The sequence below is a fragment of the Topomyia yanbarensis genome, chromosome 3 (assembly GCF_030247195.1).
Source record: "Topomyia yanbarensis strain Yona2022 chromosome 3, ASM3024719v1, whole genome shotgun sequence".
NCBI classification, from domain to species: domain Eukaryota; kingdom Metazoa; phylum Arthropoda; class Insecta; order Diptera; family Culicidae; genus Topomyia; species Topomyia yanbarensis.
The window spans coordinates 269,897,719-269,913,406 of record NC_080672.1 but is presented as its reverse complement, the minus strand read 5'-3'; the positions used below and the strand labels follow the sequence as shown (position 1 = coordinate 269,913,406).

Below are 15,688 nucleotides of genomic sequence, written 5' to 3'. Positions count from 1 at the left end.
ACGAATTGATTTATATCTCATTATGGTGCTTCAGACATGAATATTTAGATTTTTTGGATCAAATAAGATGTGTCGACTAATTTTGGAACGTTTAAGGTTGGACAGAGAAAGGGTAAAATTCGCAAACGAAAAAAGCAGTTTTTTTCCACACCGTATGTCAGATCTTCATAAAAATCAATCGGCAGTACTGTAACAACATTCTACATACGCTGATTGATTTTTATGAAGATCTGACATACGGTGTGGAAAAAAAATGCTTTTTTCGTTTGCGAATTTTGCGCATTCTCTGTCCAACCTTAATTCATCAGTGGGTTACTTGATATGAAAACTACATTTTCTTTAATCCCTAAAAAAGGCAAGGGGTCTCAGAGGCCCGGCTAGTTACAGTTCTCTAGTTCCAATCAACTTGTAATTTGAAATTGATCGAGCGCCTTCGATTCTCTCGCCGATAAAACGACAAAAAGAGGCTTTGATTTCATTGGGTTGGCGATTCTTCATGAAGTCACAATTTCAGCTTGTCTTTTTGAGGGTTAATTTTCAAAACAAACATTTTGAGTGTCTTAGTGGAATGTTTAATTACATTCACTATTCAATAAGATGGGTAGCGATTTTTTTTCGCAGGTGTGTTTTAAGTTACTTAGATTGCTTATTTCATATTTTACATAAAAAAATCAAAAACCCTTTTTTCGCGTATATGGTTTATTTAAAAATGGTTTTATTTTATTTGGATAATATCGCTTACCCTTAAGATATATCAGTGCCGTACAAATTTGGATCAACATAGTCTTGCAATATGACTAGAACTCAACTGCGTTCACTCAATTTGACAGTTACTACGTTAGATAGCATGAAATTGTTCCAGAAACATTTAATAACACATTACAATTGGTTGAACATATTTACTGATTTTTTAACATTCTGAATATCTTCACCATCTAAAAACCACACTTCCCATTCGGCTTCTTACACTTGATCACTAGTAAAATCCTCCTCAATGCTGTCTGAAAGTTGTGCATGTATTCGTGTCTTTATACTAACTATAAAGTGATTATTCAAACTCAATATCAGTAATAACCATGCGTCTCCATTAACAGTTTTTTTTAAATTTTGACTGCTTATCGCACGTTTTCGCAAAACTACCATTTGCTTATTTTGAAGAGAAAATTAAAAGCTTTGGAATGAGTATAGTGTGATCGCGGGCATTCACGGGCGTCGTTGTTGTTATCGCATTAGAAGTTCAAATTCAATAAAAATTAATGACAAACAGTTATCTAAACAATAACTAAACCAACTAGTGACTTATTTCTAGCGATTTTACTATGTTATTTCATCACACGGATGATTTTGGTGAAGTAATGCAATGCATAAAATCAACCGTTTCTTTGATAAATCAAAATAACGTGGTGTAGTTTCTGTGGGTAAATAATGCAAAAAACACATGAGTTATGCCCTTCAAAAAGCTGTCAAAAATTCATTTTACGTTGAAATCCCCTAAAATATTGCAAAAATGTCTCTGATGGCTCAGCTAATACGAGAAAAATACTAGCGAGAATATCGCGTAACCTTCATATATGGACTTAAGTCCGGGCTCGTCCCACTGTGCAACGGCGTATTCGTATATAGTTGTTATGCTCCCCCACGGTGGACACCAGAGCAGTGTATTTTTTTTAATTCTTTTATTTGACACGGCTCAATGCGTTAGCTTAGAGGAACCACGGGTCTTTTATATATTTACAAGATGTAAAAAATAAAAATTACTATTCATTTTATTTTGAGCCCGTAAGATCCCGTGTTTCAAGTTGTTCTGCGAAATAAATCTTTTCGCCTGGGCGAATTTGTTGAAGGTTATCAGCACCGCATGCCTGACGTGCTCAAGCTGTATGCAGGTGACTTCCGAAAACCGAAGCTGCATTTTCACCTTCAGCAGATGTTCCACATCACGAATACTTGGTCTTATGCGAAAAGACCTGAAGTCAATCGCCACTGTGTTGGGCCGAATAATTACGTTTTGTTGATGAGATTCAGTCATCTTGAAAAATCACCCAAGAATGCAAATAACGGTATCCTTTGTTTTTCAAACAATGCACACAAGTAACTGTTTTTTTCGTTCGCTTTGCACTGTCTCGGACAGAAGCAGGAGCACACTGAGTATCGTCACCGCTGTCTTTGATGGTTGAAAATAGACTGAGAGCAGTTTAATCGGATGCTGGAAGAACGGCGTGCTGACAGCCTCGCTTCAGTTCCAAATGCCGATGAACTGTCGGAAACATTAGCGAGGGCGTGTGACGTAACAATTCCCTTTGAAAAACGAGCCGAGGAACTTCTGACATTTGGCGTATTGGTGGAATGAAAGACTCAGTATCCTCTGTGCTGCCTGCCTAAAATCCAGAATACGCGTTCAGAGAGCAAGATCTGAGGCAGTCAGAAAAGAATGTAAGGTAACATTCCGGGTCTTTTAAACGCGAGATAGTAGTAAGCAGGTCCACCTGCTATAAGGAGCTGTGCAGAGAAGTAGATGCTAACCTTTGGGGTAATGCTTACCTTGTCGTTATGCCCAGGGTCAAGAATCCAATGATGCCAGTCGAAATTTTCGCTGATAAACTGAAAATTATCGTGGAGAGGCTTTTCCCGAAGTAAGACTCAAGCGTATCGCCGCTTACACCGTACGATGATGCATACGGTGGAAATGCTGGTGACAATCGAGTTTCCAACGACGAGCTTCTTATGTGGCAAAAGGGCTGAAAGCGAAGAAAGCTCCCGAACCGGATGGTATCCCCAACGTGCACTGAAGACAGCTCGTCGCTGTTGTGCTATCTTATGACAAACGCCATTTTGGGGTAAACTGAGTTAGATATGCCACATTACTTGTTTGAAAAATCTCTACAAAGTGGCGTTTTCAGAATTTTGAAATTCTACTTGGTTACTTAGATATTGCGAGAAACGTCATGAGAAATTGTGAGTTTTTTGCTTAACATCACTGTATCTAGGGATTTGCTCAAGTTATATTGAAGTTCTAGATGTTTTTATGCGTGAAAATGTCTGAGGAACACAATGACATAAACATTTTCAAAAGAAAATTACACGAGTTGTGAGAAAAACACAGTTTTAGTTTTAAATTGGAAATAAAGGATATTTGGCAACACTGTAACTAAAAATAACTATTTTTTCTAGATGCCCTGACTCATTCCCTTCAAAATGCATTTCACCGATTGTTTATAGCCCATATGAACGCAAAGATATGAATAAAAGTTAAAAATTGATGATTTTTTTCTATGGAAAATTTTTCATGCACGATTATGACACGTTATACAAATTTTGTCATCAATACACGCCTATGACACGTGTGAGTGCGACTTTTGTTTACATTCATAGTAAAAACTCGCAACATAGTCAAGCGATCTTCGTAATATTTGAGAGATTGATGAAGAATAGATAGAAGCATTAATTGTCTTCTTTGGAATGTTTATACCATTTATAAGTTTCAAGATATTCAATCTCAAACTTTAAAAATCGTTTTTCTCGAAATGTGCTAAATGGCGCTTGTCATAAGATAGCACAACAGCGACGAGCTATCCAGGCGTTTCGGGACATGTTCAGGATAATTTTACAAAACGATGGCTACTTCCTGGATGAATGGAAGATCAAGAAGCTGGTGATGCTTCCAAAACCAGGGAAAGCACCAAGAATTACCAGGTGCTTTCCCTGGTAATTCCTTTGCCCGGAGTACGTGAACGTGCAGGAGACGCTGGAGCACGTGGTCTTCGAATACACTAGGTTCGAAAAAGTTCCAAGGGGCATGCCCGTCGTGACTGTCAACAATATTGTCGAAGAGATCTGTCACGGATGCGGTCAACAGAGTAGTGACGAATATAGTCTTTATGTTACAGAGGAAGTGGCGAAGGGTGCAACAAAGCAGCGCCGCCGACTAGAAGACCGCCGTGAAAGAACAAATCGGGTTCGGAAAAAATCCGTCCCCAGGGAACTCTCCGCCGGAAGAGACCGCTGGGGACTTGTTCAGTAGTACGCGTCGCAGCACCGCCCGGGTTAAGGTCGTCGGCGAACCAAACAGCCAGGCATACCTACCGGGTAGCTCGTAAGTAGGCTAGGTCCACCGTCGGGGACTAGATAGAGTAGGCCACGTCGAACAGCCAGCAGCGGGTAGTTGGGCCGCCAGTGAACCGGAAACTGCACTCTACTTGGAATCACTAGACAGACCTTGGTATTTGCAGGCTGGCCCGTTGAGTAGGCTAGGCCCACCACTGGGGACTAGATCGAGTAGATGGAAATGAAGCGGAGAGCTAAATAGCTCACGAAAATAAGTATCGGGGTCGGGATAAATGGACCGCCGAGGAATTCATAGCAGATTAAATTCTAATTGGCTGTGAGCTAATTGGCTCACGAAACAGATACATCGGTACCGAGAAAAATTCCACCGGCAGGGATCCCTCAGTTTTAGTAAGGTGGTTTCACCGCTGGATAATATCCGTGTGGATCTTGAAACTTTTTCTGCCCACCTGGTATATGAACGTCCATTAAGTAGGTATGAGGAAGAGTTTTCGTATATTTAGCATAGAGAATAACGTTTCTCTACTAGGGTTATCTATTGCCTATGTAAACAGAATGAATGTGCCGGACGATAAAAAGATAACCAACCATGATTGAACCAGAATGTACAGAAAAGGAAGTGATTAATTTTGTAAAAATAGAATGGAGCAAGATTTTCTACTGTATATAAAAGATTTTCAAAGCATTGCTATATGTAGTTCAACATGCAGCTCACCTGGATCGGCGTCAAGACTGCGTTGTATTTTTTCGAAGGTGGAGCTGCAGGTGTAAATTTTCCTCTTCAGTGGCTCACTCTGAGGACAGTAGCTGTCGTCGGTCAGTATGTTACCGATGTCAACCGATCGGAACGACATAAGTGGTGACTTATGAAGGCCCCGTTTCATATCACTTTCATTCAGTGAACTGGAATATACGATCGTTTTTCCATTGAGAACTCCCCCGTCGGCATCGATAGTCGTTCCTGCCGCATGAATCGTGTGTCTAAAATTATTTAGTTGTTTCCCTGTAATGCTCTTCCTCGCGGAGGAAAGGTTTTCCTTGTTGGATTTATTTTTGCAATGATTCTTATCCAGATTACGGCTTAAGTCATCCGAGTCAGAGTCTGATACGATGTTCAGCTTAGGGCTTTGACTGCGGAACCGTCTTCGGGTGATGATAGGCGACTTCGGAGGTACGATGTTTCGCTCGTAAGCGACTGGCTGTGGAGACATTTTGGCACTTTTTAGGTCGTTTTCGATATCACTCTGGCGGCGTGCCAGTTCCGAGCATTGATTCTGGTGGATGAAATTTGTTACGTGAGTTTTCCTGGGGATCAGTCGAGTATTCTTGGGGCTGTTTGGTGCGGAGACAGATGTTTCGTAGCGAAGAACTTCCAGTCGTTTGTTAATAATGACACCTTCGATTGGATTAAGTTCGGCTCCATTCTCGGAACATTTTTGCGAGCAGGTTTTTGCTAGTTCCCGCTTCAAATCTGCCTCACAGTTGCGTAAAATTTCAACCCTTTTATTCGCCGGTGGATTGCAGATTCTTCTTGGACTGCAAACAGACGGTGGTTCCTTGATCTCTTTTAGTTCCTTAACGTTGTTTGTTTTCATTGAATACAATATCGTTTCTGCTTCGTGGATCAACTGTTTGTACTTCACATCTGCCTCGAGATCTGCTTTCAACAGAGCTTTTTCACTTTCCGAAATCGCAAGTATTCGACTGTGGAGTGAGTGCACTTCGGTGAACGTTAACGAGTTGCTCCTATTTGTCAGCGGGGACCTGTTCGTTGGTGTTCGTTCTTCTGACTGATTTCTTCTCAACGACACCGGAGTTCCACCAAGACTTCTGCAGCCTCTTGGTGCTGATACACTGCCGGCCGGGGAAGTTCCATTCATTCCATCCGTATTCTTTTTTCGGGTACGAACCAATTTTTTCCGCCTCTTCGATCCTCCACTTTCACTGTTCCGCTTGCTGCGTCCACGATGTTTCGAGGAACGTCGTTCCGGAAAGTTATGGTAGGAACAACTGCCAGTGTTTTTGAAATTTTCCTTATCAGTGACCTCTTGCATCGAACCGGTATCGATGAAGTCAAGATCTAGTAGGTCATCTGTGTCGCACTCGTCACCTGCATCCTGCCCCGTGTCGATATCCGTTGGGCAATCCGTTGGGTCTGAGTCACTGCAACTAAGATGTTCAAGAGAGATCAAAACAGAGTTCCACAGTTTACGCAACAGATCTTACCTCAAAATGTCAGTCTCTTTTTCGTAGTGGTAACTCTCATCAAATTTACCCATCATCTCATTCAACGTAGCATCCTCGTCGCTATCCTGATTAGAGCAATAGGTTACCTTACTATCCAGTCGGGACAGGTCCGCCTCCTTCCGAATACTTCTCGGAGTTAGCATCTTTTTGCTAACAACTTTCTCCGTCGAAGAACTGGAGTCTGAATCTGACAGGATATTTAACTTCCTACAATAAAGTTCATTATTAGCGGTTGTTAACAGAATATGTTTCATCAATAAAATATACTTTGGATCCTTTTTATTGTCATCGGTACCACTGCTGGATTTAATACCGGATGAAGTAGTGGAACCCGAATCCTGGTCAGTCTTCTTCAAACTGGCTCCGGCAAGCGATCCATCCAGGGTTGACAGCCATGGATTTGTTCTAATGCGACAACGCTGTCGAGGAGAGGGAGCTAAAAAAACATAAAAATCCTCGTTAGCAAAAAGGTCCCTATAAAGCCACGCGAACGATTGACTGTCGTACATTCAATGCTACGGTAGTGTTGCATGCCGAGATTCTTCTGCATGATGGGACTCATGGCAACTGCATTTGGCACGGTCTGCTGCTGTTGTGATAAAGCAGTATTGTTGTTGTTAATATTATTATTGTTATTATTACTACTACTAATGCCATTTTTGAGAATTGCCATGCCGGATGAACCCTTCCCATTCACAACCGGACTAGTGCCTTTGCTGTATTCGTAAGATTCACTGGAGCATTTTTTGGGGGATGGCTGAAAGGAAGTAGTGAAAGGAAATGTTATTTTTGTACGAAAGCAAAATCTCAGATCGGATAAGAAATTGCATGACGGCGAATTTGTTTTTTTGTTAAATTTTTTTGTGAAAGCGACCGTTGATCAGTGGAGTGTTATTGTCGCTCAACGTTGGGACCAGTAATAAATTACGTAACGCTTTTAGGGGACAGGGGGTACAAAAAATTGTGACATATTGTGACATATGGGGAATCAGAATATATTGGCTTAAATGGCACGTTATCCGACATATGAGTTTTCACCGAGAAATTTTTTTGTTAAGAATTTGTTGCGTAATAGGAGAGGGGATACGGAAATTTATGACAATTTGTTACATGGGGGAAGGCGGAATCATTTTTGAGCTATTTTTACGTTACGTAATGAATGAATGGTCCCATTATAGTCGTTGTGTTGCTTGTCTCTCAAAACCAAAGGCTTGAAAAATTTGTTCGACGGTTCCAAATTTTAAGGCGAAGTTGAAGCTAAGTCTGCTTCCTTATCCATGCAAATAAAACATAACGACTAAAGCTTTTTTTCCAATACCAAACTTACCGCTTCCTCAACAGCAAACTCGACGTGCTTCTCCTCGATCCGGTTCAGACCACACTTGAATTTGTTTCCATTTTCGTAGGTACCGCTGCCACTTCCGACACCTGTTCCGCCGCTGCATGTCGTGAGTCCTTTTGGGAAATAATGGGTACCGGTTCGGATGTTGATGTAGTACTCGGGTGTGTAGGAGCAGCCACCTGAAGGAGTATCGAAAAGGAGAAACGAAATGGGTAAATCCTCTGTCGGTTGGTGCCATCGCTGTTGGACAATTTATTCTTCTGGAAGAGGCGTGAGGTCGTTGAAATGGGTTTGAAAAGTGGCATAAAATTATGCAATATAGACGCAAGAATGGGGAAGGGGTGGGAAACGACACGGTCGATGTTGTGGTTTCGCATCCAGAGTGTCGTGTTTTTTCGTTTATTGAAAGCTTTGTTTCGTTTTTATTGTTCAATAAAAATCTATTATATCGGCGTCCCGCTGGCGTTCGAACTAACGCTCTATTTGTGAGATTGAAAGCATTACGAGGCGCGAAAATTGTCAGAATTATTGGAATAGACGTTTAAGAGGTGCTAAATTGCGAATTTGACGGGTGAATTGATATAACGATTTTTCAAATGGGACAAACTATGAAAGGTGCACAGTTGTAACATTGTGTTTGGATCCTAATCAATTGTGTAGCCAGAAATTAAGTTTGGGGGTGAAATTTGTTGGTTTATTCCAGCTTATATGTGAACTTCATGTATGACCGGACGGTTCAGTGTATATTTCCGGAACCATATAAACGATCCGTACGAAATATTATAGATTTTTATCCCCAATAAACTGATGTGAGTTTTGTTATTTTTGAAAGATGGTGACTTTTCCGGAACCGTTTATGGTGGCCAATGCGGTCAACGAGACTTCGATTGGCCGTCAGTAACCTGCATTACTGCAAATGCAAGTAATTTGGTACCAATTTTAGGAATTTTTTAGCTTTTTGCATTCATCGCGGTATTAGTTTAAATCGGAATTTTCTCCGTGATTGCACTCCACAACCCGTAACTTCGGAACCAGAAGTCAGATCGAGATGAGTTTTAAAATTTGCGGGGGCGTAACACCTTTTATTTGGAACAAGGTCTGGTCATATCGGTTTAGCCATCTTCGAGAAACCGATGTAACCGTTATTCTAAATTTGGATACTTCCGCCGGGGCTTCCGGAACCGATAATGGTGGCCAATGTGGTCATGGCTGTAATTGATCTAATATAACAAGTCGAAGTGGTTGTGGTCACATTTTGGAAAAATCGGAATTTGCTGTGTGATCGTACTCATTACCCTGTAATTCCGGAACCGGAAGTCGGATCCACAACAAAATCAATAGCAGCCGAGTAGTCGGATCTATTAGAAATTCAATAACAGCTGTTATACCTTTAATGTGAGACTAAGTTTGTCGAAATTGGTTCAGCCATATTTGAGAAAAGTGAATGACATTTTGGTCACATACACACACGGACGCACATACACACATACATACATACACACATACATACATACACACATACATAAATATACACATACATACATTCATGATGGAGGTTACCCAGCTTAATCTCAATTATTGTGACATTGCACAGCAACTGTTGTGGCAGTCAACAACTGAAATGAAGTGCGACGTTGCAATTATTGCAGAGCCGTATCGTGTCCCTCCCGATAACGGTAACTGGGTGGTGGATAGTGCAGAGATGGCGGCAATCCAAGTGATGGGCGGATTCCCTGTTCAAGAAGTGGTGGATAGCATACACGAAGGTTTCGTGATCGCCAGGATAAATGGCGTATTCGTGTGTAGCTGTTATGCTACTCCATGGTGGACACCAGAGCAATACAACCGAATGCTGGACGCATTAACCGACTCGTAAGTCGGGCGAACGCCGGTTGTTATAGGAGGAGATTTCAACGCTTGGGCCGTGGAGTGGGGTAGCAGGCTGACCAACGCACGAGTTTACAGCCTATTGGAAGCACTGGCGAAGCTGGACGTAAAACTGTGCAACGAAGGTTCCGCTAGCACATTCCGTAGAGACGGTCGGGAATCCATCATCGACGTAACATTCTGCAGCGCGTCGCTGATGGATGACATGAATTGGTGAGTTAGTGAGCAGTACATACATAGTGATCACCAAGCCATCCACTACACCATTGGTCGGCGAAATCGTACGGTGATGCCGAGAGTGAGGACTGGCGAGCGGAAGTGGAAAATATAGGAATTCGACAAGGACCTTTTTGTGGAAGCACTTCGTGCTGACAGCGTCACTCCAATTCCGAGTGCCGATGAGCTGTCGGAAACAATAGCTAGGGCATGCGATACAACAATGCCGAGGAAAATGGAAATGGAGCCGAGGAACTACCGGCGTCCGGCGTACTGGTGGAACGAAAGGCTAAGCATCCTCCGGGCTACTTGCTTAAAAGCCAGAAGACGCGTTCAGAGAGCAAGATCTGAGGCAGTCAGAGAATAGTGTAAGGTAACATGCCGGGCGGCTAGGGCCGCTTTTAAACGTGAGATAGTGCTAAGCAAGTCCACCTGCTACAAGGAGCTGTGCAGAGAAGTAGACGCTAACCCCTGGGGCAATGCTTACCGTGTAGTTATGGCCAGGATCAAGGGCCCAATGACGCCAGTCGAAATGTGCGGCGACAAGCTGAAAATTATCGTGGAAGGCCTTTTCCCGAAGCACGACCCAACCGCATGACCGCCTACACCGTACGCTGATTCATATGGTGGAAATGCAGGTGACAATCGGGTTTCCAACGACGAGCTCCTTATAGTGGCAAAAGGGCTGAAAGCGAAGAAAGCTCCCGGACCGGATGGTATCCCCAACGTAGCACTGAAGACTGCGATCCTGGCGTTTCCGGACATGTTCAGGATAGTCCTACAGAAATGCCTGGACGATGGCTACTTCCCGGATAGATGGAGGATCCAGAAGCTGGTGTTACTGCCAAAACCAGGGAAACCACCAGGAGATCCAGCACCGTATCGGCCTATATGCCTGCTGGATACTCTCGGTAAACTCCTGGAAAGAGTCATCCTCAACAGGCTGACGACCTACGCTGAAAGTGAGAACGAACTATCGCAGAGACAGTTCGGGTTCCGGAAAGGAATATCGACGGTGGACGCCATCCGCATCGTCATCGCGAATGCGGAGAAAGCATTGAAGCAAAAGAGAAGGGGTAATCGCTACTGCGTCGTGGTAACGATAGACGTGAAGAACGCGTTCAACAGTGCTAGCTGGGGAGCCATCGCCGTAGCGCTGCATAGAATGCGGGTTCTGGACTATCTGTGCAAGGTTCTGATTCAGAACCGAGTACTGGTCTACGAAACGAATACGGGGCAGAGGTCGATTAGGGTAACGGCGGGAGTACCTCAGGGCTCCATACTCGGCCCAACGCTCTGGAATATTATGTACAACGGAGTGTTAACACTGGAACTGCCCAGGGGAGTGGAGATCGTCGGCTTTGCAGATGATGTTGTCCTGACGATAACGGGCGAGAGCCTTGAGGAGGTGGAGATGCTGACGGCAGAGACAATAGGCATCGTGGAAACCTGGATGGTTAACGTCAGGTTGCAGCTGGCTCACCACAAGACTGAGGTAGTGCTGGTTGGCGATCGTAAGCAAATCCAGCGTCTCGAGATCAGCGTCGGGGAACAATCCATTCCATCGATGCGCGCGCTGAAGCACCTGGGTGTGATGGTTGACGATCAGTTAAATTACAACTGCCATGTCGACTATGTATGTGAGAAGGCTGCGAGGACAACTAGCGCATTGGCTAGGATCATGCCGAATCACGGAGGGGCAAGAGGCAGCACGAGACGTCTCCTGGCGAATGTCTCATCCTCAATCCTGAGATATAGCGTACCGGCCTGGGCTGCTGCACTTTTCGCCTAATGGCTGTTCGTGTCGCTAGTGCGTACAGAACGATATCGTCGGAGGCGGTATGCGTAATTGCCGGGATGATTCCCATCTGCATCACTCTGGCTGAGGACGTAGAATACTACCAGCGGAGAAATGGACGTAATGCAAGGAGACTGGTTCGAGCGGACTCGTTGGCTAAGTGGCAGCAAGAGTGGGATTACGCGGAGAAAGGAAGGTGTACCCACCGACTCATCCCAAATGTGTCTACTTGGGTACATAGGAAGCATGGAGAGGTGAACTTCCATCTGACGCAGTTTTTGTCCGGGCATGGATGCTTCCGGAAATACCTACATCGGTTTGGACACGCTTCGTCACCCCTTTGCCCGGAGTGTGTGAACGTGCAAGAGATACCGGAACACGTGGTCTTCGAATGCCCCAGATTCGAAGAAGTCCGAAGGGGTATGCCTGATATAACAGTGGATAATATCGTCGAAGAGATGTGCCGCAACGAGCATATCTGGGACGCTGTCAACAGAGTTGTTACGAGTATACTCTCCGAGCTGCAAAGGAAGTGGCAAAGGGACCAACAAAGTAACGACATTGGTTAAAACGCCGCAGTGGAACCACAAATAGGGTTTCGGGAGAAATTCCGCCGCCGGGAAACTCACCGACGGTGTAGACTGGGTCCATCACCGGGGACCAGTTGAGTAGTACGCGATGTAGCACCGGGCTCGGGTCGTCAGGGCGCCAGCGAACCGGACGTCAGGCTCCACCGGAATCGCCGGACCGACCTCGACACTCTACTGGGTAGCTCGTGAGTAGGCTAGATCCACCGTCGGGGATTAGACCGAGTAGACCGCGTCGAGTAGCCAGAAGTGGGTCGTTGGGGCGCCAGTAAACCGGAAGCTACGCTCTACCCGGAATCGCTGGATGGACCTCAGCATCTGCTGGCTGGCCGTTGAGTAGGCTAGGACCACCGCCGGGGACTAGACCGACTAGACGAGGCGGGGAGCTTAATGGCTCACAGAAACGTACATCGGTATCGGGAGCGGTCTGCCGCCGGGGAATTCACGATAGGGCTGATTCGGTGCCGTGGATTACCCGACAGAATCGTGACGATAAAGGGAGCTAATTGGCTCACGAAACAAACACCGGTAACGAAAGAAATTCCGTTGTCGGGGAACTCTCAATCGGAGCAGGATAAGCGGTAAAGCTGGAAGATTTTAGTAGAGCTAAATGGCTCAAGAAAGCGGGTATCGGTGTCGGGGGAAATTCCTCCGTCGGGGAACCATAGGTCGGAGTAGGATGAGTTCACCGTTGAGCACTATCCAAGCGGATCGTGATGAGGCCGGGAGCTGAATGACTCACGGAATGGCTCAGGGAATCAGCACCTAAACGGCTCACCACAGGGACGAGAAATAAACGGCGACGTAATGGATGGAGACAAGAAGCAGGAGAGGAACCGAAAGTTAAATCAAAGCTCATAGATCGTGTCACTCCATGAACCAAGCGAGGCTCCGAGATAGAGCAGCAGAAAGAGGTGCGACGAAAGCGCAACGAACCCCCCACGAAGTAATACGATGACGTAGTTCCGTGGAGAAGAAGGGCGTAAAAAGTAAGGAATGTTTTTAGTGGTTAGGCACGAACGTGAATCGTGAGTCCCACATAGTGCCAATACACTACAGGCCAGGCTTTTGAAGCTAAGCTAAGATCCTAAGATTCCAATAATCTAAGATTTTAGCAATAACAGCACTCTAGCCCAACCGGAGTGCCAACCGGTACATCAGGATCGATGCCAGTAACACCCTGATTATGGCATATTGGCCATGGCGAACGTCAACGGACAGGACCCGGATCACGAATAGGACGGCGACTTTGGGCTGATAGGCGTGCTGTTCTACTTCCTGAGTAAGGAATGACACCGACTTAAAATTGCAAGTGGGCTAACAGCATGGCTGCCTCCGTCCCAACAAAATCCTGGCAGGTCTCCGGGTACGTTCGAAACACGTCATCATTTGGTTGGTGGAACTAGGTTCGTTTGGAGCATTCCCGATTTACGCCGATCTGGCTCTGAACACTACTCCCCATGAAGGATCGTGTCAACCCTTGCATGACTTCACTGCTGCTTTTTGGCAGCATAGATAATCATGGGATCGCGAGAGGCGACTATATGCAGCGAGTGGAGATAGCGGCAAGGAGTTGGGACCCAATAAAATGGAGAAACAACAAGCAACTAACATAAACGGAGCAGGCACGGCAAATCCGTTCGCCAGAGGTGGGTTGGTAAGGTCACCACCACCAATAGTAGCTGAAGGAGGGCAAGCCCCAGCAACAGCTACAGCAGCAGAAAATACAGCCAGAGCAGAGCGGAATGAGCTACACCCCACAAACGCCAAAAGTAGTGGGAGCGAAGTGCTTGGGGGAGGAGCTCCACAAGTTTGTGCACACGAGAAACAATGTCCATAAGGCCATTAAGGAGATGGTCAACAGAATCCGGAAGGCGCTACTGTCTGCCGTGAAAGAGTATGACATGGCAACGCAGAGGGCGGATGCAGCTGAACGAGCATTGGCGTCGGTTAAGGCTACTATCCTCCTAGCCGCTCCGAAACATGGTAAGGAGAGGCAGATTGGAGTGGAGAACACGCCAGTTCCCATAATTCCAAAGAGGACAAGATCCTCGCCAGGAGACGAAAGACCAGGCGGGTCAAAGAGGCAGACGCTCGAGGACGCTGTTGCTGCCGAAGAAAAGGACGCCACACGACAGGGTGAAAGCTGAAGTACCGTTGTAGACCGGAAGGAGAAACACGGGAATCAGCAACAAAAGAAGGAGGAGGGAAAAGGGGAGCAGAAGAGGAAATCAGAACCCTCAGCTCGTCAGAAGGCGCCTAAGGGAGAAGCCGTGCTCGTCAAAGCCAATGACGAGACGACGTATGCAGCGCTGCTCAAAAAGGTCAGAGAGGACCCGGAACTGAAAGATTTGGGGAAAAACATGGTAAGAGTCAGGCGTACCCAAAAAGGTGAGATGCTCCTTGAGCTGAAGAAGAATACTACGACTAGTAGTTTGACCTCGCAGGAGACTATTACTAAATCAATGGGTGAAAAGGCAGAAGTTAATGCCTAAGTCAAGTCTCCTCTGATAACGGTAACTGGGTGGCAGAGACATCGGGAACGGCTGTGACACAAGTTGTGGGCAGATTTCCCATTCAAGAAGTGGTAGAACGCTCTTACGACGGCTTCGTGATAGCCAAAATCAACGGCTTCTTCGTGTGTAGCTGTTATGCTCCTCCAAGGTGGACAGTAGAGCAGCTCAGCCTAACGTTGGAACCGTTAACTGTGCAGTTGATTGGTCGGGAGCCGGTAGTCTGGTGGTGATTTCAACACCTGTGCTGTGGAATGGAGCAGTAGAGTAACCAAAACAAGAGGTTGTATTCTGTATGAAGCTCTAGCAAAGTTAAACGTACGATTGTGCAATGAAGGGGTTCTGTTAGCCCATTTCAGAGAGACGGGAGGGAGTCTATCATCGACACATTCTGTAGTCCTTCATTGCCGGCGAACATGGATTGGAGAGTATGCGAAACGTATACGCATAGTGATCACTAGGCGTTTCGCTACCGTATCGATCAACGGAACCCTACTGCAGTACGGAGAAGGATGACCGGTGAGCGAAAGTGGAAGACGGAAGCCTTCAACAAAGACTTCTTCGTTGAGGTGCTTCGGCTGAATGAACCAAGAACATGGATGCGGTTGACCTAACAACAATGCCGCGAAAGCTGGAACCACGTAACAAACGGCGTCCAGTTTACTGGCGGAACGAGACGCTAAGCTAAGCACGCTAAGCGCTGCTTGTCTCAGAGCCAGAAGGCAGGCTCAGAGAGCGATATCGGAACCAAATAGAGAAGAGTGCAAGGCAGCGTTTCTGGAAGTTAGGGCCACTTTAAAACGGGAGATCAGACTTAGCAAGTCAGATTGCCACAAGGAGCTGTGCCAAGAAGTAGACGCCAATCCCTGGGGTGACGCGTATCGAGTCATGATGGCGAAAATGAAGGGCTCGACGATGCCTACTGAAATGTGCCCGATTAAGCAGAAGACAATCGTCGAGGGTCTTTTCCCGAAGCACGATCCAACTATCTGGTCACCAACACCGTACGGCGAAGAAAAAGGAGCACGGACGA

The 15,688-nt window shown here is 45.6% G+C and overlaps 1 protein-coding gene across 7 annotated transcripts in view; it reads right to left on the bottom strand.

Moving 5' to 3' along the window:
- The window catches only part of LOC131691411 (uncharacterized protein DDB_G0283357), a 351,896-nt gene that overhangs the window by 20,670 nt on the left and 315,538 nt on the right, over window positions 1–15,688 (bottom strand). For all 7 annotated transcript variants that reach the window (XM_058977778.1, XM_058977779.1, XM_058977781.1 and 4 more), the window contains 5 exons: window positions 7,640–7,833; window positions 6,820–7,069; window positions 6,580–6,748; window positions 6,292–6,519; window positions 4,781–6,234 (listed from right to left, as the gene is read on the bottom strand). In XM_058977778.1, coding sequence (XP_058833761.1) covers window positions 4,781–6,234; window positions 6,292–6,519; window positions 6,580–6,748; window positions 6,820–7,069; window positions 7,640–7,833 — 2,295 coding nt within the window. The remainder of the gene's footprint in view (window positions 1–4,780; window positions 6,235–6,291; window positions 6,520–6,579; window positions 6,749–6,819; window positions 7,070–7,639; window positions 7,834–15,688) is intronic.